This window comes from Hemicordylus capensis, chromosome 2 (assembly GCF_027244095.1).
Source record: "Hemicordylus capensis ecotype Gifberg chromosome 2, rHemCap1.1.pri, whole genome shotgun sequence".
In the NCBI taxonomy this organism is placed as follows: Eukaryota; Metazoa; Chordata; class Lepidosauria; order Squamata; family Cordylidae; genus Hemicordylus; species Hemicordylus capensis.
In genome coordinates this window covers 122,035,716-122,060,213 of record NC_069658.1, presented here as the reverse complement: position 1 = coordinate 122,060,213, position 24,498 = coordinate 122,035,716, and the positions used below count along the sequence as shown (strand labels likewise).

Below are 24,498 nucleotides of genomic sequence, written 5' to 3'. Positions count from 1 at the left end.
GTGGCAATCAGTCAGGAAAGGATTGATCAAGCGGAAACATTAAGGGGTTTGATAAGGACAACAGGGTAATCAACCCATAAAGTTTGATGAGGGGGAAGAAGGGGTTGAGGGGGCAGGGAGAGTAGCACTCCCTCTGCACCATGGTCCTGATCCAGATTCCCCCACCCAGCAGCTATTTACAAAAAAACAAAAAAAAAACTGAGTCAGATTTGTTACCATTATTATTCTCATTGATTATCATTATCATCAGTGGTGTTGATTGTTTTTATACTGCTTTTCAGCCAAAAAAAAAAAGTTCTCAAGTGGGGTATAGATAGCAAATGAGAAAATAATCATGTCCAAAAATATTTTGGTTGTAGCACATAGCTTGGCTTGGTTATTGTCCTAGCCTGCTCTACTTTTGCAACATTGCTGCTTGTTGTTTCTGAACTACATATATGCTGCAGCAACACTGGTGATACTATTGCTATCCTGGCATCCTACTAGCTAAGCAAATGTGAAGGAACAGTATTCCCTTCATTAGAGAGTGATGGAAGTATTGTGTGTACTACTGACAAAATACTTTTTTTAATGTCAGCTGTTCTTTCATGCTGGAAGGTCTATTGCAGAAGTTGTCAAGGTTTCTTTTTAATAGCTTGCAATTTTAAACAATTTTTGAAAGGTACACCATTAGTGTCTGTTTAGTTAACTATGCATCTCTGCTTCTGGCATAAGATCCAATAACTTGTCTATCATGAAATAGAAGAATATTTTGAAAAAAGCCCTGTGGTCTTGTAAAATCTCCAGCCCTTATTAACTGAAAATCCCTACCTTCTGCCAGGGCCTGAAGCCAAGGTTTGATCCCTTTAGCAGATCATTTTTAGTATAAAATATGTGGTAGTAATGAATAGGAACACATATGGAGTTTGAATAATAGCTCTTCATTGTTAAGTTGTGGGGGTTTGGGAAAAGTTAATGTAAAGTAGCCTTTTCATTTTCAGCTTCTGATTAAAATATGGTATGCCTTTAGCTGAATTTAAGATGGTGTATGTATTGAAAACTTCCACTATGGCTTCCACAAGTGCAGCATACCATTATTAAGCAGCATCACTTTGTCATACTGAGAAGGTGAATTTTTTGATTAATTTCAGCTGGATTCTAACTTCCTGAGGGAGCATTCAGGAGAATATTCACAATATGAAACTGGCATGGTAAAAACTCATGATGAATTCATATAAAAATGTGAGAAACTTGTTTTAAAGATTTGAAGTGCATTTCTTCTATGGATGATTAGATAGAAAGCAAGTTTTTAAGGACATGGTGAAAGAGAATGCAAGCTATTGATCTACAGAATACTCAAACAGACTTCATGCAAAGGTGCAATAACGGAAGGTATATTCTATATTTGCATAGAAACCAGGCACACAATCCAACCAAAATTAAGCTCTACTAAGTAATCTATTCGCTCAATGAAGAGTGTTCAGTATGTGCTGAACTCTCATTAAAATCAGTGGGACTTGAGTGTCCTTAACTGTGGCTGGAAAGTCCCATGTTTACTTTGTCCATTGTTCATAGAAGGTGAAATTGTATACACAGCCTGATTCAGTTATTCAAATCCTTGGTGTGCAGATATCTTGCTAGATGCTACCTAGCTACTCTTTGTATTCCATCTCTCAAAATGTTAATTTACTGAAACATAGGGATTCGTGATCATTTTTCTGATAAATAATAGATTTACAGCAACTTCACATAGTTGCGGGGTGGGTATCTATATTCATATATGAGCCCTGGATACCATACAACATTTCATATCGTATGAATGATAATGGAAATTGTATACCTCTTGATTCTGTTAAACAATGAAAGGATAATATCTTTTGGATTCTAGCCTTTGACCTTATCTTACTGTCCTTATCTTAGAGAGTTAAGGAGGGCTGGCGAATTCACCAGGGTGGTCCCTAAAGTATTAAGATGTGTAGGTAGAGGATTTGACACCTCTGTGCTAGCCCCAGATTACCAGTGGAAGTAACCTGCTTTCAAGAGAAGCTGAAACCTCTTACTTTTCTCTCAGATGATGAGAGATTTTTACATTGTACTCCCATCATGCGCTACATATTCTCTGGCTAGTTCCTTGCTGCTTCGAGATGCTTATACTCAGTCATTCTACTCTCTGCATAAGCAAGAGCTAATTTTGAATGTTTCATGATGTACACATAGAAGTATTATCTATCAAGTGTTTTACTGCATATTCCTATGAAGAAGACATTCAATATAGACAGTTATTGTCATGTTCTAGAATATATTATGTACAATAACTGCTGTCTTTGTACTGGGCCAATTTTTGTTTACCAGAAAAAATTCAGGCCCCCATTCTGGTGGAGTGAAGAGGTAATTAATGTTCTACAGTGAAAAGGAAGGCATAATAGTCTGAATAGAGTTCAAGCAAATCCATTGTAACCACTCTTGTCAATTTTGTCACTCTCCTCAACTCGTTGGTAACTACATGCTTCTGGCTACAGAAAAATGTTTTAGTAGCCATTTATTTTTAAGCTATGATTCTATAAAGACACACATCTTCATGAAAAAGTTGAAAAATATACGCATGAGACCACAACTTTGAAGTTAACACAATAAAGTAAGCAATCTAAAATGCAATCTTAGGTAGGCCAAAACAACAACAAAAGAGAGCATCTTCTCTAGCCTTTGTACACATCTGCTCTGGTATCCAAAACTCAATCTCCCATACCTTGCTAAGCACTACTGGGAATTCCATTTGAAGGGGTAGCAATATGGCTTCAGTTTCTAGATTTTATTGTACAGTATATCAGATTGCCCACTTCATACCTAGGAATGAATATGGGTGGAGTACTCTGTACTCCCATTTCAATGACTTATTTGTTGATTGATTGATTTATCATATTTTTATACTGCCTGATATGTACATCTCTATGTGGTGTACAAAATTTAAAATAGTTAAGAGTCAAAACAGATTAAAATACATGACACAATAAAAACAGCATAAAACAGTTATTAAAACAAATTGTTAAAATTATTAAAAATTCTAATTAAAAGCCTACGAAAACAGGAGTGTCTTGAGGGTCTTCCTGAAAACAAACAGAGAAGGAGATGCTCTTATTTCAGCAAGGAGCATATTCCAAAGCCCTTGGGCAGCCACAGAGAAAGCTCGGTTGTGGGTCACCATCAAACAGGCTGGTGGCAACTGTAACTTAAATAGCCTGGACTTAGTAAGTAATAACCAGCACTTCGTATTTCACCTGGAAACATATTGGCAGCCAGTGTCGTTGTTTTAAAAGGTGCTATGCAGGTGTAGGATTTCAACATAACTTTAAACTTCTGGCCTGTATAGAATGGTATCTTTAATATTTCTGGGTAGAGACTGGGTTGGTGATTTCAAGGATGTTTTGTTAGTGAGTGTCACAGAAAGTAGGGATGTGCACAGAAGTGCGCTCCTGGGAGGGTGGGGGGTTGCTTTAAAGCACAGGGAGGGTGTCCTTACTTCCCCCACCGGTGCTGCTGTCAAAATGACTGGTGCGGGGTGGCTGTATACCTTTTTGCCGCCCCATTCAGCATAATACCGGTAGTATTACGTCACACATGTGTGCCGGCCACTTCCAATATTATGCTGACTGGGGCGACAAGAGGGTATGTAGCCAGTGATTTTGACAGTAGTGCCACCGGGGGAAACGTGCCGGGGTAGGTAAGAACACCCTCCCTGCCCCTTAAAGCAAATCCCTCCCCATCTCCGAACCGGTGCGAATGCTGATCCGTGAATAGACCACCAAACTGGTTTGTGCACATCCCTAACAGAAAGCCAGCCAGCATGTTGTTTCCTTATAGCAAAAGACCCTGCTAAACCACATCTCTCACAGAGCCACAGTATGTATTTTGTATTGTATGTTTTTTCTAGCAGTGAAAGATCTCTTTAACTCCACATAAAAATCTGCTCTGCTAAAACGTTGCTTCATCCTTTCGTGCACAATTTCAGTTCCAGTTATTACATTTACAGTATAGTCCAGGTTTTTATGGCCTTTTAATTTTTATCATCAAATATACTGTTTTCCCCTCAGCTTAAAATATGTGCTTTTTCTTGAAGGAATTGCAGCCAAGCTTCCTGTGAGACTGATGAGATGTATTTATTTCTGAACATTTCCTTTTCAGAAGCTTATAGAGATATGCTTAAAAGGAGAATTTGTTCACATATGTAGCACATGTATACCCGTTCTCTTGGAAATATATAGAGGCTTCAACTTCACATGATGTTAATGCAAAATGCTTCCGTTCAGCATGCATTCAGAGTGGACCTGGCATGTACATGTTGAAACTTGACTATAGAAAAATTCATGGTGAACAAGTAACAGCAATTAAAGCAGTTTCCATCACCCTGTTTCTTTTCTTTCCTCCGTCTGAATTATAAAAAGCTGGTATTGTATTTGCTGAGCAGGCAGAGCTGATTGTTGGGATGTCGAGGAACCCTGTTCTGTTAGTCAAGCAAGCCTTCTCCCATGCTGATTATAAAACCAGGGAAACAAAGGAACAACACAGTCACTTGATTCAGATTAAGAAAGATACAGATGCAGATACAGATGCAGCAGGAATAAGGCTGACTCTCAAACTCCTACCTGGCAAATTTGTTGAAATGCAGACCTTTTCAGTGACATGTTTATTCCTCACAGACCAGTGTGCAATGTTACAACGAGGTATCTGACACACAAATTAACTTTAAAACCTCTTAGCTTTTTAGTGTGTTAAACCCATAAATCTGAAAATGTGTTCATACTGTCTGCCTGACGAATAGAGATGAAGAAACCCATGGTGACCTTGGTTTCTATCCTATTCCATAGGCATTTTCCCTCCTTTTGGCTAATGCTTCTTGTCCCCCAGCCCCTGTCGCTTCCCAGTCAATGCCTCCCCTCATTTGTTTTGTACCAGTCATATTCTGAATGGCAAAAGTTAAAAATAATAAAAACTTTTGGAAAGTGCAGATACTGTATTGAAATAGAGCATTTTTTAATTTGCATTATTCATTTTGCTTGCACAAATTATATTCTTAGCATAGAATTTACTGATACTTTAAAATGAAGCAATTCTTCGTCTCTCATATCAAACCTTTTTGGAACTGAGACTTGAGGATGGCAGTGTCAACATCAGAGCACTACAGAGTTAAAAATGTATTTTGTAACAGTGGTAATAACTGATTTGCTGAACACTGAAACCAAGATAGTTGGTGAATGTGTGCTTATAATCTAATTTAGACAGCCAAGACTGGGATGGACCCATAAGGCTGGAATGGTCAACTGAGAACTGAAAGTCAGATGGCAGTAGGGCTTTGGGGGTAAAGTGAAAGAACCAACGTGATTGCAGGCAAGGCCTTGATCTTGGGGAGGATTGCAAATAGCGGGAGGCTGCCCAAGGTATTAAGAAAATGAGCTTGTGCAGAATGGACAGAAGAGGACATAAGGAAACATTGCAAGAGAACTGTTTAAAAGCAAAGACTCAAAAGTTGAATACATATAGAGAGCAAATGAAGATTTAATAGAAACTCCCTTGCTTTGTGTAGCTTGATGATAAGGTTGAGTGGGGCTGCAGATTTGATTATAATGAGGCAAGGTGAATTTAATGGCAGTCTTCAACAAAAATAAAAAAACTAAGCAAAAAAATAACTACTAAAGAGAGAATAAGAGGGAAACCTTAGGGAGAGGTAATAATATCACCAAGAGGTGACCACAGCACAGACAAGGATTTGACAATAGGTATTTGCAGATCAGGGTGATCTTAGAGCTAAGTTGCATGCAACAAGGGAGATTGGTTTGACATGTTTATTTTTGATCAAAAGCAACTGAGAAAGAATCGGATCAGAACAGCAGCAACTCCTAAGGGTTGTTGTCAAAATCTTAATCCACTCCAAGCTATTTTTGTTGAGTGGGGGGGGGGGATAAATCCCTCTACTCGCTACTGCTTTGATTAAAGTTTGAGCCCCACCCCCATGCAATTTTAAAGTAAAAATGTAGATATTGAGAGTTCTTATCACATAACTCACATGTTGAAGGCAGCTGAGCTTGGCCCTTGGAAATGCTGAAAAGGACAGAGCAGTAATATTTGACAACCACTTGGTTGTGTGAGGAAGTGGAACAAGGGCAATAATAGTGTGTTCAGCTGTGACACTGTGAAAAGAGACTATCCAATGGGATGCACACTTCATGAACCTTTCCAGTCGTACATATTTCTGCATGAGCCACTTGATGCTGGGCATGCCTCCCTGATGGGCAGCGATTTCAGTCAGCATCCCCTAGGGCAGTCTGTGGATTTCTGTATTGGGGGAGATTGAAACTTTTAAAAATTGTACCTAATTCAGATGTAGGACAGACAAGCCCTCCCCCCCTGCTCGCACCACTTGCCACAGTGGAGGTTGTTTAGGAGGAGGCCAGGCCAGAGCAATGAATCATGCAGACACACAGCATCCAGATTCCTCTGTCGATGGGTATTCTGGGCTCTCAAGAACCTTTTTAATTATATTTATTGTGGCAGGCATACTTGCAGTTATTTCTCAGCACATTAATGTGCCCCTTGCACACTGTTTTTGGAATTACTGATCTAGGTAGAAAGATTAAGAGCTCTGTAATTGGCATGTTCAATTTGAAATACTTGGCGAGACAAATTTAGTTAGGAATGATCCCATCTGTGTGTTGCTGCCATGCTGTGTCATTAAGTGCTCACAGTTGGGAAGCAGCTTCTTCTGCAGATTAGATTCTGTGAAAACTGAGAACAAAACCCACTGTGTAATAAAATGATAGCATCATTGGGATATGATCTCGGAAAAAGCTGCAGCCAGCATTCAGACAGCTAGTGAAGTTTTAACCTTGCCCTGAAACCCATGGCTATGTGGGTTTAAATAAATTTGGCAGGAGGTGTTCCAGCCCAGTGGAAAAGTGAGTAGGGCAGAAGTGTGGGAAGGATTTGGTCTTTATAATATGACATTCCAAGGGCCTTGCAATTAAATTGGCTGGCTTGGAGTAGGACCTTTTTGGGGGGGAAAGCTATTTGCCACTACTAGACCTTGAGATAAATTTGGAGAAACTGAAATTTGTCATTTTGAAAGATAAAAGGGTGTCAGTCTGGATCAAGGGAAAAGGTGGCTTGTTGTAGAGTACACTTCTGATTCGTGTCTGGTTAAAATATCTGTAAAATATCATGGTAATTAAGAGAGAAATCTGAAGAGTACGTTTTAAAGGGGTGATAACATATTCTCTTATCTGGGTGAAAGCATTTTAGCTGAAGTGGTGGGATATCTTTTCCGATACCTTAGTACTATAGAATAAGATTCTTCACATAGTTGAGGATAGTGGTTAAAGAGTAGCCATGGAATGAGCTGAGATTCTGAAACCTATTTTGCCCTGAACTTTGTTTTTAATGGCAGGAAGTGGCATTTGGGATAAGAAGATTGCATGGTTTACAGCTTTGTATTATTTATTGATTTATATTGTTTGTTTGATTTTTATATCCTCCCTTCCTAAAGTGGCTGAGGGTGGTGTATATTAAAAACACATAATAAAACAATTAAAATCAAAACCAGATTAAAATTAAAACTATACATTGTTAAAAGCCAGGCTAAAAAGATGAAAGCCTCCAAGGAAAATAATACTCTCATATCCATGGGGAGCATGTTCCACAACCTAGGAGTGACAACTGAGAAGGCCCGATTCCAAGTTGCCACCAGATGAACTGGTGGCACCCCAAAATGGGCCCCTCCTGATGATCTTAATGAGCGGTGGGGATCTTGTAGAGAGAGGCACTCTCAGGTCACCCGGACCTAAGCCATTCAGGGCTTTAAAGGTAATAACCATCCCTTTGTACTTCACTGGCAACATATCAGAAATTAATTGTCTTCCAGGAATAATAGATGAGCGACAGAGCACTCCACACAGTAAATTACTAAATTGCCATTCATGCAAAAATTATAATTGTTCTTAAACATTATGGTCAGAAAGAAGAATCTTGGATGTGTGTGTTTTCATTTACATTATATAAATATACCATGTACTTCTGTTACTGCAACAGAATTTCATTCCATGTTATCAGAAAAGACTAACTGTTGTACTGGTGTGTTCACTGAAAAACATTAGGATATCAAGATTACATTTGATTATTGTGTGAAAAGGAAGCCTGTAAGAAAAGGCTACATTTGTATAGGAAGTCCACTAGATTGTAGATATCTATTTTAGAGAACGTTGTTAGCAAAATTTGCTTTGGCAGTGAACTATAATCAGTGAAAAAGTCCTGCAAGTAAAACATCACAATTCCAGCCAAAGAAAATACTTTATATACACAGTAGCTGTTCTTGATTTATTAATTCCATATTTGACTCTTTTTGATCTATATATATTGAAAAAGACAGATGTTCATTGGGGTTCCCATACATAAGCAGCTAGTGTTGTCTGACCATATCCAGTGAGAGACTCTAACAAGAGTCGTTTGAAATCCCATGGCAACCTGCCATAGATGAAATGGTTCTATTTGTCAAACGTTGCTCAAGAACCCTGGAATTCATTGAGTTATATTACTCATTAAGTACTTAGCTACCTAGCACCAGACTGCCCAAGCAGAACAGAAGTCAATGTTAACCAGATGAGCTTGCACAAATCAATGTTTTCTATTCAATCTGTGCCCGAATCAAATCACCCCTGATTTGTTTTGTGTCCAAATATGTCCCTCCTGAATCAACCCAGATTCAATTTTGATTTGATTTGGTTCAATTTGGATTTGGATCAATTTGAACCACTTATAAAGGCCCTAGGGGCACCAAATTTGGGTGCTGAGTAGGTCCCCATGGGTGCCACCTACAGTGGGACACTTGGTTGACTTTTAATGATTTTTTAAAAAGTTTTTACTGTTGTTGTATATTTCCGCTATAGGAAATAATAGGAATTTGAAGTTGCCCTATCCTAACCCTAGTATGGATCCCCAGCTTTAATTTTTTTAAAAACTAAGCTCTAACGCTTGTTAGAAGTGGAGTTATGGAGCAAAATGTGCGATCACTATTTTTCAAGTGTTAGGATTCTTTGGTGTCTAATAACTTTTCCTCATAATGAATCCCTATGAGGATTCATTATACCCCTTCATTTCTTCTGTTCATTTTGACTGTCATTGGACAGTGCCAACTGTCAACTGCCATGTGCCAACCACACACACACACACACACACACACACACACACACACAGACACACACACACAGAGGGGTACTCAGTTTGTTGTTTCAGGAATTTTTGAAGTGTTTAGATTCTTTGGTGTCTTCATTACACATCTTCATTTCTTTTGTTCGTTTTGATCCCACTGCTTTGTGGGTGGGGGTGGGGAATCATTGGCATCCCATGTGCCAATTATCCCTCAACCCGCAAGCCACTGCATACTCAGTTTATATTTTAAGAATTTTTTGATGTGTTTAGACTCTTTGGTGTCTAATGAATCCTCATAGGGATTGATTATGAGGAAACATTATAAGACACCAAAGAGTCTAAACACTTAAAAAAAATAAATTCGCAGAACATAAACTGAGTAGTACCCTACTACCTTGCAGGTGGGAGGGGGTTATACAGTAGTTGGCACATGGCAGTTGACAGTTGGCACTGTCCAAAGATAGTCAAAATGAATAGAAGAAATGAAGGTGTATAATGAATCCTCATAGAGATTCATTATGAGGAAAGGTTATAAGACACCTAATAATCCAAACAGTTGAAAAATAGTGACCACACATTTTGCTCCATAAGTCCACTTGTATAAGGGCTAGAGCATAGCTTTAAAAAAAAGGAAGAAAGAAAGCTGGGAATCTGGGGAAATTAATAGGAGGAATCTGAATCTTGAATCGATTCAGGTCTAATCTGGCACAATTGGATTTGGACTCAAATCCTGCCAATGGACCACAGGGCTGATTTGTTATATCTCCAAATCGCCCGAATCAGCTAGATTTGAGTACAAATCAATTTGTACCCGTATTGATTCGCACATTCCTACTTGCAACATCACTGCCTCACAGACTTCACCATGGCATCAGCATGAATTGTTTCAGATCTACCATATACTAATTTCCCTTCCCATTTCTTTTCCATCAATGCTAATGGTGAATACTATTTGGCATAAAAATATTCAGCAAGTGTATGATACTCAGCGTCAGCATTTGATGAGTCTGCTGTTGCTCTCAACATTTGACATTATCTGCTTTGCAGTAGCATTTGGTATATTTTGTATTAATTCATATAAACAATCGGGAAATATCCTCTTGAAAAAGCAGAGTCAAAATAGTATATGTTTATTTTCATGCTGAAGTGTAGCAGAGTTGGGGGTTTTTAACTTGAATTGGTAGTATTGTGGTAGGCAAATAGAATAGAGGTCAGAGAATGAGGATAGCATTACCATTGGGAGGAAGATTGGATGGCATATGTTGATATTCATCATCTGTAGGGAGGAAACAAAATAGTAATATTTGATTATTTATCATGGCCTAATGATTATAGTCATGATCTCAGACATCTCATAGCTTGTTTACATTTGTGGCTTAAGTCTAACTATTTTTATTAAATACTATTCAGTGTTTTATAATAGTGTTATCTATTAGCTGTTTGCTGCTTTCGATTCTCAGTTGCTGTATTTAAGTGCCTTCAGTTGGCATGCCAAATGCCAGGTGTATAGATGGTATATTACACCAATATGCTTGCTTGGTTTTGTTTTAGCTTACTAGTTTTGTGTAAAAATCTGTAAGTTAATTTAATATATTTTACACATTAAAGAAGTCATATGAAGTTTTACTATGCAGAATTTCCCTTTGCATTCTGACACTCCTAGTTGATATAGTTTTACAGTACATACTTTGAATGAAGAAGACACAGTTTCAGGAAATCGCATAATGTTGGGCAATTAAGGGTAAAGAAAAACAAAACCTTCACAAGCAAACACTGTAATACAAGCAAACTCAATCCCATTAATTAATGGGAGGCTGTGCCTCAGAACAAGTGAGTGGAGCATAGGAAGCTGCCATATACCAAGTCAGACCATTGGTCCATTTGGCTCAGTATTGCCTATACAGACTGGCAGCTGCTTCTCCAAGGTTGCAGACAAGAATCTCTCTCGGCCCTATCTTAGAGATACCAGGGAGGGAATTTGGAAACTCAGACGCTCTTCCCAGAGTGGCTCCCTCCCCTAAGGGGAATATCTTACAGTGCTAACGCATGTAGTCTCCCATTCATATGCAATCAGGTTAGACCCTGCTTACCAAAGGGGACAAGTCATGCTTCCTATCACAAGACCAGCTGTCTTTCCATATCCATAGTTGAGCTCTCCTCTCAGTTGTGGGAAATCCCATAATGATGGGGAATTAAGGGTTAAAAACAGCAACATATGCAGCTCCCTTTGTTCCACTCACTTGTTCTGAGATACAGCCTCCCGTTAATAAATAGGATTGAGTTTGCTTGTATTACAGTAATACACCATGCTTCACAAACATGGTAATACCACCCCTGCTAACTGGGCAAAGAGGCACCTTTTACCGTGGTGATTCTCTTTATTTAGCAGGGGGAGAGTAACTGGCCCTATCCACCCCCAGCACAGTACTTCCAGTGACTGTTGCTGGTGTGTGTCTTATGTTTCTTTTTAGAATGTGAGCCCTTTGGGGACAGGGAGCCATTTTATTTGTTATTTCTCTTTGTAAACCGCCCTGAGCCATTTTTGGAAGGGCGGTATAGAAATTGAATTATTATTATTTATTATTATTATTAATACAAGCAAACTCAATGCCATTAATTAATGGGAGGCTTTGTCTCGGAACAGGTGAGTGGAATATAGTTGCATAGAAAGCTGCCTTATACAGAGTCAGATCATTGGTCCATTTAGTTCAGTACTGTCTATACTGACTAGCAGTAGCTTTCCAAGGTTTCAGGCAGGAATATTTCCCAGCCCTACCTGGAGATCCCAGGGAATGAACCAGGATCTTCTAAATGTAAAGCCGATGCTCTACCACTGAGCTACAAGTTCATCCCCAGATTGTATCCCAGCTTCAGATCCTGGTTTATTTTGAAACATTGGCTAGGATTGTTCCATTTGGACATAATGAGTGATTGTGGCTTGTTGTAAGCCAAGATCAGTAGCAGAACCTTTCCTTCCTTTCCTCATACACAAAGTGTACACATCCGAGGCTTGGGGAAATTACACAAAACAAGGTTTCAATCCTTGCTCAGTGTTCCTAATCTCACGAACAAATATGCAATAGTACTATTGTCATAAACTGGAAACAAATAAAGTTCACTTTTTCTCCCTTGTGCACAAATATTGTAGCCTGAAAATTATCCAGACGAAGTATCGTCCTCGAGCAAGCTTGCTTCTTGCATTCTTACTCCGGCATGTAATTCCCAAAATTTTATTTTTCAGTAATGTGTTTTTCAGACCTGTCTACATTTAATATCAAAATATGATGCATAATGTACATGCCTGGCAAATAAGTTAATTGGTCACCTGAGTTTCTATCTTAAAAAATTAGCAGCTTGATAACTTGCCTTAAAGAGTAACAAATAACTTAAAAGATCAGGAAATGAAGTTCTGGCGGGGGTGGGGTGGTGCGTTGAGAGAATGATTTTGCAACTGCTTTTGCTTACGGGCCATTTTGACACACAAATATTAGTCCAAGGTCTCATCGCCATATATCAGGTGCCACGGTCACATATACTGCTCACTCACAACCTTCGCCACTTTGGATATATCTGTTGCATTGTGTTAAGTCTATTGATTGTAATAAACCACTATTGGTACTTTGGATTTGGCAGTGGAGGACAACTAACTCAACTCAAGCAAAACATATGCTCTTCAGTCTCCATCACAGGTTTTTAGAAAGCAAGTGAAATCTTGCCTTTTTACCCTGGCTTTTATATGATTGTTCCTACTGCTGCTGCTTTCTAATTTTTTTAATGGTTATATTGTGCCTGTTTTTAATCTTCTAATCAGATTGGTATTTTTATATTCTAATTTAATATTTTAATTGTGTAATTTTATAGTCTTGTGTTTAACTTTGTTGTGAACCACCTTGAGATTGCTTTTAATGAAAGGCAGTATAGAAATTTAACAATACATAAATAAACTCACAGAGCTAGATTTTGCTGAGGAACTGACTGTAGTAGGAGCTCAAAGACAACCCAGACTCCTCCTTTGTTCCATTTTACAGCCTTATCCTCTCTCAACCCATCTTTCAAACCTTCTTTTCTTTAACAAACTGAAAAAACAACAACCCTGTAATGATTTTCTAGTGGCTATAGTATTTGCTTTATCTCTTTTTGACTCTTGGACAACTATAAATGAAATGTAGGTTATTTAAACTTTCAGCCACACCAAGTTGTGTTGCTCACTTATTCTGAGGTAATTTTGGTGAATTATTAAGAGGACTGAATGCCTTGTGAATTCTGTTCTCAGGCATTGATCTTTCAGTGACTTGGTACATTAGAGTTGCTTCAGCATGACGGACGTATAAGGCAGCCTTTTGTTGGTACTGTCTGGGGGCTGCTTCACGGGTGTGTTTTGCTCGGACTCTTTATCCAACTTTAAGCTGAACACTTTAAATAGCTTCAAGTTTTAAAATGTTGCAGGCAATAGTTGGTATTTTGAAAGCTCTAGTGTGTCTGTATGTGTTTTCTGATTGCCCTTTTCTGCATGCGTATCAGTGGGCTTGATCAATGAAAATGAAAAAGTATGTGTGAACTCACTTTAAATAGCTATTACTGAAGGGCATCATTGAGTAATAGTTTCCAACCCACATTTTGAGAAAGTGGTGGATAAAGGTAGATGCTCATATAAACATATGCCATAAATACCAAAGTCTTTGGGATAACAGCCAGTAGAACACTTAGAGCATTGCTTAAATGAAAGCTTCTGGTAATGAGGATTGTGTATCATCTGAGGAGACGCTAATCCATGTTAATGCACAGAGGCTTATTTTCAGCTTCTTATATATGGCAAACATGGCTTGCTATTAATATTCCTTTGTATTATAAAAGCTCTGGCTTTGTGTTTGGAATGCTGTGCGCTAATTTTAAATTTCAAGAGATAATGCTAAACCCTCCCACTAATTCGTAAGCTGTAGAGTATATTAGAAACCAGTTAAGGCTTACTTTAAGGGGGGGAAATTGAACAGAGACTCAAGAGGCTGTCTTTTTTTCTTGTTTAGTATAATCTGACTTTTGGGAATACTGTATTTTCTGGTAGAAACACTACATTGGTGTAAAGTACGCAGCGAAAGCACCTTCAGGGGGGAGAGAGAGCAAGGGGCCAAAATGCCCCCACGTGGAGCACAAACAGCACTCCATAGGAAATGGAAAGGAGGGGGAGAGCATGCAAACCCAGGGCCAGGAAGGCCCAACTGCTCTGTTATTGCTCCTCTTCCTCTGCCTCCATTCCTTCCAGGCCCCCTCAAACATGTGGAGCCTATTGTTGTTCGGAGGGTCCTACTGAGCTGCCGCTGCACCTCCTTCCCTCGCCCCTTAATTGTGGTGTAAAGGCTGCATTGGCGTAAAGGCCACAGGCGCCTTAAAGTAACATTTAAAAAATGTATGCACTGCAGCCTTTCTACCAGAAAATACAGTAATTGTCATATATTGTATTGTCCATGTAATGCTTTTCTCAAACTGGAGGAGCTTGGGAGAATATGAGGGGACCCACAACTTTGAATGTCTTGACAACAATAAACCTGTTTTCTTTTGGTTTAAAGGGTGGGCTCACATGATCCACTAGCTCATGTTGGAGGGAACCAGTGGTTCCTAGGGAGTTCACACTCCTGGCGGACATGTTGTCCAAATCCTCCCACTGCCAGTTACTGAATCTTCCACTCAACCTTTGCCCAACATTCAGCGCCCAACTTTAAATCCTGGATATGGAAGTTGGGTGGAGGACTTGGGAACTGGCAATGGGTGTGTTTGGATGACAAACTTGCTTAAAGTGAGTATGCCCCAGGAACCACTGGTTTCCTTCGCCTTACTTGCCAGTGTATTGTGTGAACCCACCCAAAGTCAAGATTCCAAGTTTCTCAAAGTGTTGATAATGACCCCACAGAAATCTCTGAGAGGGTGGGGTGAGGGCACAGATCTCTGATTGCTGCAGGGAATGAGGAATGATGTGTGGAGGCAATAGGGATGTTGCAGTGAGGAGTTGCAGTTGGGTTGGGTGAAGAATATGAGAGTCCTGCCTGATCAGACCAAAAGTCCATCCAATCTAGCATTCTGTTTCTACTAATAGGCATACATAAGAATAGCCCTGCTGCATCAGTCCCAAGGCGATCTAGTCCCACATCCTGTTTCACACAGACGCCACCAGATGCCTCTGGGGAGCCCACGGCCAAGAGGTATGTGCATGCCCTCTTGCCTGTTATTGCTCCCCTGCAACTGGTATTAAGAGTTATTGTGCCTCTGAGGCTGGAGGTGGCCCATAGCCACCAGACTAGTAGCCACTGATAGACCTGTCTTCCATGAATTGGTCTAAGCCCCTTTTAAAGCCATCCGAGCTAGTGGCCATCACCACATCCCATGGCAAAGAATTCCATAGATTGATTTGTGCTGTGTGAAAAAGTACTTCCTCCTGTTGGTCCTAAATTTCCCGACTTTCAGTTTCATGGGATGACCCATGGTTCTAGTGGGGTGTGTGTGTGTGTGTGTGTGTGTGTGTGAGAGAGAGAGAGAGAGAGAAATTTATCTCTGACCACCCTCTCCACTCCATGAATAATTTTATACACCTCGATCATGTCTCCTTTTAGCCGACTCTTTTCCAAGGTAAAGAGCCCCAGATGCTTTAGCCTAGCCTCATAGGGAAGATTCTCCAGGTCCCTGATCATCTTGGTTACCCTTTTCTGCACCTTTTCCAGTTCTACAATATTCTCAAGATACGGTGACCAAAGCTGTACACAGTACTCCAGATGTGGCCGCACCATAGATTTGTATAAGAGCTTTATAATAGCATTTTTATTTTCAACTCCTTCCAACATGACTCCTAGCATGGAATTAGCCTTTTTCACAGCTGCCGCACACTAAGTTGACACTTTCAATGAGCTGTCCACCACGACCCCAAGATCTCTCTCCTGGTCAGTTACCGACAGCTCAGATCCCATCAGTGTATATGTGAAGTTGGGATTTTTTGCCCCAATGTACATCATTTTACACTTGCAACCACATTTGCCATTTTTTTGCAGCTCCTCACAATCTGTTTTGGATTTCACTACCCTGAATAGTTTAGTGTCATCTACAAATTTGGCTACTTCGCTGCTTACCCCAACTTCTAGTTCATTTATGAACAAGTTAAAGAGCACTGGTCCCAGTACAGATCCCTGGGAGACCCCACTTCATACTTCCCTGCATTGTGAAAGCTGTCCACTTATTCCTACCCTATATTCCTTTCCTGTCCTTCAAACAGTTACCAGTCCACACATGAACCTAACGCCTTACCCCATGGCTGCTAAGTTTATTCAAGAGCCTTTGGTAGGGAACTTTGTCAAAAGCTTTTTGGAGGTCCAAGTATACTATGTCAATTACCGTATTTTATGGACTATAAGACTCACTTTTTTCCTCGAAAAATATCCGCCAAAATTCAGGAGTGTCTTATATGTTTTAACAGTTTAATATGTTAAAACTCTGAAAAACTGGATTAAAATTAAGGTGCGTCTTATAGTCCGTCGTGTCTTATAGTCCGTAAAATATGGTAGATCACCTTTATCCACATGCCTGTTGACACTCTCAAAGAACTCCAAAACGTTAGTGAGGCAAGACATGCCCTTGCAGAAGCCATTCTGGTTCTCCTTCAGCAAGGCCTTTCCTTCTAAATGTTTTACAATTTTGTTCTTAAGTATGCTTTCCATCAATTTACCCGGCACCGAAATTAAGCTCAGCAGCCTGCAATTTCCCAGATCCCCCCTGGATCCCTTTTTGAAGATCTGAGTTACATTGGCTATTTCCCAGTCCTCTGGTACAGAGCCTGATTTTAGGGACAAGTTACATATTTTTGCTAGGAGATTCGAAATTTCACATTTTAGTTCCTTCAGAACTCTTGGGTGGATGCCATCTGGCAACTTATTTTTTCGTTTTTCAAGACAGTTTAGAACATCTTCCCTTGTCACCTCAATTTGGCCAGTTCTTCTGCTGTTAAACCTGAAAAGCTCAATTTGGGAGAGAATATATGGTCAGCATCCTCCACTGTGAAGACAGATGCAAAGAACTTATTCAGCTTCTCTGCAATCTCCTTATCTTCCTTAATAATCCCTTTCACACACCCCATCATCTAAGGGGCCAACCACCTCCCTGGATGGTTTTCTACTTCTGATATATTTAAAGACGTTTTTGTTATTCCCCTTGACACTTCTAGCTCTATGCTCCTCAAACTCTCTATTTACATCCCTTATTGTCTCCTTGCATTTCTTTTGCCAGAGTTTGTCTCCTTCATGTTCTCTTCATTTGGCCAGGACTTCCATTTTCTGAAGGAAGCTGTATTCTCTTTTATAGCTTCCCTGTCTTTATGTGTTAGCCACGCCTGTGTCCTCCTGAACTGCGTAATACCTTGCTTCTTTGTTGGTACACATTCCAACTCAGCTTCTAGTATTGTAGTTTTAAATAATTCCCATGCTTTCTGGAGTGATTTGACCCTCCTGACTTTCCCTTTCAGCTTCCCTTTTACCAGTCCCCTAATTTTTGAGAAGTTTCCTTGTCTGGTGTCCAACACAACTGTGTGGGACTTCCTTGACAATTCTCCACTTGTGTATATATACTGAATTGGGCCACACTATGGTCACTTCTACCCAATGGTTCTGCAACTCTGACATCTCACACCAGGTCCTAGGCATCACTCAGGATTAAGTCCAAGGTTGCCATCCCTCTGGTTGGTTCCATGACTAACTGTTCTAAGGCTCAGTCATTTAGCATGTCTAGAAATTTGACCTCTCTTTCATTACCTGAATGTGAATTTATTCAATCTATGTTTGGGTAGTTGAAGTCACCCATTATTACTGCCTGTCTTTCTTATTTGCTTCTCCTGCTCCAGGTTACTCTCAGCATTGTGATCCAGAGGGCTATAGCACATTCCTAGTAACACATTTCTTTTCAGTCCTCGTAATGTTACCCATAATGATTCTGTGGAGGACTCCAGTCCACCTACCTTTTTTAGCTTGTTGGAATCTATACCTTCTTTGATATACAGTGCTACTCTTCCCCAAATCCTTTCCTCCACGTCCCTTCTGTAGAGTTTATATCAGGAATAACCATGTCCCACTGGTTCTCACCATTGTACCAGGTTTCTGTTATACCCACTGTATCTATGTCTTCATTAGTAACCAAGCACTCCAGCTCACCCATTTTCACTTGGAGGCTTCTGGCATTGGTATATAGACACCTATATGCCAAGTCCCTCTCCTGGTATTGGTGTGTGCTATCCCCCTTACCAGCCTTTGACCTTTTTGGCAAGCTGCCATGTGTTTCCTTCTGCTCAGCTCCTGGGTCTGCTCTGTCCCCTTGTGGTTTATCCGAAACGTGTGCCCCCACGCAGCTTACAGGATTTTGCTGGCTGAACCAGGTACCTCCCAGTTCTGGTCTGCAATCCCCCAGGTATCATTTTAAAAGCTGCTCTGCAGTCTTCTTGATTTTAAGTGCCAGCAGTCTGGTTCCATCTTGGTTCAAGTGCAGCCCGTCCCTTTTGTACTGGATTCACTTGCCCCAAAATGTATCCCAGTGCCTAACAAAATGGAAACTCCTCCTCCTGGAACCACCGTGTCATCCACACATTGAGACCCCTCAGCTCTCCCTGTCTCACTGTACTTGCACGTGGAATAGGTAGCACTTGAGAGAACACTACCCTAGTAGTCCTGGACATCAATATGCTACCTAGCAGCCTAAATTTGGCTTTCAGGACCTCCTGCTTGTATTTCCCAACATCATTGGTGCCAACGTGCACCGCAACAGCTGACTCCTCCCCAGCACTGCCTGTCAGCCTACCTAGATGCAGTGTGACGTCCGCAACCTTCACACTAGGCATGCAAGTCACCGTGTGGTCTACATGCAGGCTGCAGACCCATCTCTCTATGCCTCTAATGATCAAATCACCCATTACTAGGAGGCCCCCACCACCTGGAGGGGTATCCACTGTGTGAGAGGATATGGTTGCGTCACCCAAGGAAGGGGTCCCTGCTAAGGAAGTGTTTCCCTCTTCCTCAGACCGATGTTCTCCTTGCCTGAGACCTTCACTCTCCATGACAGCAGAAGCACTGTCAGCCTGGGAGTAGGATGCCTCTATCACGTCCCTGAGGATATCATCCGCACACCTCTGCCTCCCGGAGCTTCTCTAGGTCAACCACCTTGACTTCGAAGGAACAAACCTGTTCCCTGAGAGCCAAGAGCTCTTTGTACGAAGTGCACACCCAGGACTTCTGCCTCTTGGGCAGATAATCATACATGTGACACTCTGTGCAATTAGGCAACCAAATATACTGTATCTGAGAAGTTCATAAACAGGATATGAAAGAAACAGGGCTCACTTGTTTGTCCCTAGCACCTGATACTATAAAATATACAGCTTTTTAACTTCTATATCCTATGTAGCCATTGTGGCTAATAGCACTGACAGATCTATTCTCTATTAGACAGGTGAAATTAATAATACAGTTATTGTAGTGCATAGCCACCTAATGGCACAGCGGGAAATGACTTAACTAGCAAGCCAGAGGTTGCCGGTTCGAATCCCCGCTGGTATGTTTCCCAGACTATGGGAAACACCTATATCGGGCAGCAACAATATAGGAAGATGCTGAAAGGCATCATCTCACACTGCGTGGGAGATGGCAATGGTAAACCCCTCCTGTATTCTACCAAAGACAACAACAGGGCTCTGTGGTCGCCAGGAGTCGACACCAACTCAAAATCTTCATACATCTGGGATGTGTAAAATACCATTCATAGACTGCCCCTACCACATTCATGTGTATTTAAAATAATGACAAATATAAGAATGTAATCCAGGAGAAGTGATTTATGTGGTGCTCTTCTGCAGCAGGAGATTGGACTAAACAGATTTGCTCCCAGTGGTAAACTTGTAGAGAATGTACCTGACAGTTTTGTATATTTGCAGGCAATCTAAGTTGCAGCCATCCCTCAGGGCTTTTCACTATAGAAGATCCCAGTATCCATTGCCAGTGGTTGATGGACCCACCTAGACAACTTCAGTTATCCACACTGTGGATCTTGCCTGGGGATTGTATTCACTGCTGTAACACTGGCATAATCAGAGCAGCATAGCTGCATATATCAAGCTGTATTGATTAGGCCCAAGTAAAGAAAAGTATGGTGAAGTCAATCGTTACTTTTTTAAAGGATTTCCATATCAAATGAGCTGTATACGATATTTGACTCATAATTTTCTTTGTTTAAGAGGGTAAGAATAAATAGAATCAAATAAAAATCAGGAAAATGCAATTTAATTGTTGCCTATTAATATTGTCCTGTAAGAATTGTCACAGTATAGTTGCTGCCCTTTTCCTGACTGATGTGCTGTCCCTTTTAACAGCTGCATAAGACTGAAATTTCACAGGTATTGTATAGCTGAATCTCCTTGTTAAATCTCCTAGCTCAAGCTGCATGTTGAATTCTTCCTGCCATACAATTGTTTAAAAGTACAGAAGCCTGCCACAAAGAAAGTGATGAAAACTCTGAGGAAGTTCAATTAAACCATTTGATCGAAAGGCATTTTGTTTCTAGGTTGTTTGGTATATTTAGACTTGCTCCTAATAGTTGATGCTAGCTATTGACAATGACTAGTGCTGAAAGATATATTCAGAAATGATACAGATTTAATTTCTAATAATTGCATTCACTACATAGGACTGAAGGGGGAGAGGGGGACGAATTAGAGATCTAGAAAAGGAGGATGGAGGAGGCTTAAAGAGAGGAGGGACTGGAGAATTAAGGGCTAAGAGAAAGGAATATTAGGCAAAGCCAGTAGCACAGAAGGACCTGGCGCGTGGCTGCTCACTCAAGAAACATTCCATCTTTTATGGCTGCATTTCTGTGTACATTCCCACCATTTGTTGTGCATCTCACCGGACTCTCCATATGTTTCACATTCTTCAGTTAGCAAATGTCTGTCCACTTTTTCTTGGATCGCTCCCCTAGAGGGAGGGCAGGATGATAATCTGCCTGCAGCCTATTACCTAGTCAAGACCACTGTCCCATTTAGTTCTTGATTTTGAGTTTCTTATGCTGTTCATGGAAACCTCCAGCTGTGTATAGTCCACAGATGGTGAGGGATCAGACTTGCTCTCTTTGGGCACACCTGTCTCTGGATCCAACTGAAATCCTCATGCTGGCAACTTAGATGCTTGCATTTGGAGTCCAGCCTATGTAAGCCTGACCTGCATAACGTTTGCCTCCAGATTTTGAGGAGTAAAGAGTACATGGGTTGGACCTATACACATAGGCAACTCAGTGTGTAGGCTTCATTGGACATAAGCCATGCATTGGAACAAGCAAGCACTATGCATAGATTGTGCACACTTGAAGATTCATATCTGCTTCAGAGTCTGCAGTTCACTCTTCCAGGATCAGTCCTATATGTAAGAACTACAGATGTCATTCATCTGAGAGGAACAGATGTTGACTCCTTTTTTCCCCCTTTCCCAAGTGTCCTCAGAAAAAAAGAGATGTTCCATTAACTTGCCTCACAACCTTTTTGATTGTGAGGCAAGGTTTTAAAAGGCTGCAAATCTGTCTTCTCATTATGAAGGGCAACAATAGATTGATTTATAGCAAAAGAGCAACTGTTGGTCTTATGTAAGCTGACAGAAGATATGAAAGTATAAGTTAGCACTGAATTTAGCAGATATTATTGGTGCTAATTTTTTTTTTGTAATGGATATAGTGATTTATCAATTAGGCAGGGAATTTGTAGCTATTAATATCCTGAATATGCCTTTATTACCTTGTACAAAAGCTGAGCAGTTGTGTGTAGCCCAAAGCCCTGGCAGCAGTGTTGGGGCAAGCCCTCATGCCAGGACATAGCAAGGTGGGAACTGGAAGGCCAAAGTTCTCAGCAGGCCAGAAATATTCAAGACCATGCAGTGCTGTCCCATCACAAAGTTCTCTCCCTATCCTGAAATAATCTCTCTTGGCTGCATACTTACCTTAACGGTATGCAGGATTGCAGTCTTAGAGTGAAGACAGAGTAGCATGTTCTAGGTAAGTGGAGCCCATTTGGAAGTGCAAATTTTCCTCTCGGTAAATCTCTGAAAAACATGTTTCTACACATTTATAGCAGAAATGCACAGCCTGAGTGACTGGCAACCACCAAGATGTCACCCAGGGCAGCTTTTTATTTTTTAAAAAATATTTTTTTTACTAATAAGGGGCAAATGAATGGATAAACATATACATGGTGCATCTTTAAAAAAAAAAAAATTAAAGGCAGGCAGTTTGAAAGATAAATGGCGGCAGGACTAATGGCTGAGCCAGTGTTGCATTCTCTAATATGTATGTCAATTATAAGCTGTAAAGTCAGGAGGAAGCTGGGCTCATCCCACAGTCATGGAACTTTTTGTAAGCTATTGATGGATTGTGTGTTTAGGTTGACTTTTGTCTTTTGACCTCAAGATGGTATACAAAGGAAGACGTATTAGAACACAGCAACAATAACATGAAAACAGTAAAAAATTAAATGGTAGCCATAAACACAGGATTAAATATAACCATATCCACAACAGCAGCTAAAATGTTACTCAAAAAATCTCTTGCCATTCAAAGGCCTGATGGAAGAGCACGAGTCACAAGCCACACATGTTTGGGCCAGAGCAGCCCTCACCAGCTCCTGTACCCTCCTGGGGACATTTTTCAAGTATCCCAAAAAGGTTAACACCTTTGAGAGTCATCAGGACGTATTATGTCAATCTTCTACCCTCTGCTAAAGCTAAAAATAATAGTTGAAATTTAGGGCAAAATAGCATTACCTCTTCCCTGCAGCACCGCTGTGAGAAAGGTAGGAAAGGTAAATGCTGCTGTCTCCAGTGTAGGTAAGTGCTGTCTCCAGTGTAGGATGTTCATGGCTTGCGTTCAGTCCACAGCTTCCTCTTGAGTAGATTCTTGGTTGTCTTCACTCTGAAAACTTCACCAATTTCACCAACATGCAGCACTCCTGTGCCATCAGAAAGAAGAATTCCAGACATTTGGTTGGAGTGGGGGAGGGAGAACTAGTCCTTTTGGATAAAATGTTTTTTAAATGCAGAAGGGGGTGAAACATGCTGTGTTTTTGATGAAAATGTATTTACTCACTCGAATAACATAAAGGGATTGTCATTCTTAATAATGTTAAGATGTACTTTCATTTTGAATAATCCCTGAGGTGATTATATATTGCTTTGAAAACTGAGGGGACAAAGTGTATTCCACATTGCTATAAAAATGTATGCTGTGCTCATTTTTGCCATTGTTCCACTTATTGAGCATTTCTACAGTTTTGACTTTGGTCCATAGTAACACACACACACACTCTCTCTCTCTCTCTCTCTCTCTCTCTCTCTCTAGGTTTACTGAACCAGGATTCATTCAGTGAAAACACAGAAGCCAAAATGTAGTAACACACACACACAAACACTCTCTCTCTCTCTCTCTCTCTCTCTCTCTCTCTCTCTCTCTCTCTCTCTCTCTCTCTCGGTTTACTGAACCAGGATTCATTCAGTGAAAACACAGAAGCCAAAATGTGACATGCTCACAATTTAACACTAGGCTGGTTGCATAATAAGCTCTAATAATATAATAAGCACAATAAGCTTCTTCTAAGCTCTATAGTCATTTGCTTAATGTGTCTGTATGTAGCTGTTCAATCTTGACCCATAACATACTTCAAAACTATTCTATCTTCTTTGGATCCTTAGCACATGGAATGGGGGTGGGGTGCTTTTCCTATCACAGGGCTGCTCAACTTTGGTCCTGATGTTGGCCTACAACTCCCATAATTCCTGGCTTACTTTATATTAAAAGAATTAATGTCTTTATTCATTGAGATGTTTATCTGTTTTATTAATTTTAACTGTTTTATATTGTCTTTATATTATATTTTAACTTGTACACTTCCTGGATATTTCTGTATCAGGTGGTATAGAAATAAATAATAAATACTATTGGCCACTGTGGCTGGGGATCGTGGTGGTATCATTTGAGACCTTTTTTCCAAAGTAAATTATAATTAATCATTTCTAGAGCAAATTAATATACTAACTTACTTTTTCTGTTACTTGTGTCCCCATCCCCATCCCCACTCTTCTCCAAGTCTGAGCAACCTAGTCCTGCCAGTTCAAGCTCCAGCTCCAGCTCCAGTTTTACACCATCTCAGAACAGTCGACAACAAGGTATCAGTAAAGGGAGATAAATTGCCAAGGGTGTGAATGTGAGACAAATTGAACAGATGCCATTTCAGAGCTTCTTCTCCCCCCCCCCCTGTCTTTTACATTCTGGTTAGGTTAT

General features: G+C 40.4%; 1 protein-coding gene across 13 annotated transcripts in view; it reads left to right on the top strand.

Annotated features, from left to right (window-relative positions):
* MLLT3 (MLLT3 super elongation complex subunit) overlaps nt 1-24,498 on the top strand; it is a 236,238-nt gene that overhangs the window by 171,303 nt on the left and 40,437 nt on the right. For all 13 annotated transcript variants that reach the window (XM_053288054.1, XM_053288057.1, XM_053288052.1 and 10 more), the window contains one exon: nt 24,305-24,383. In XM_053288054.1, coding sequence (XP_053144029.1) covers nt 24,305-24,383 — 79 coding nt within the window. The remainder of the gene's footprint in view (nt 1-24,304; nt 24,384-24,498) is intronic.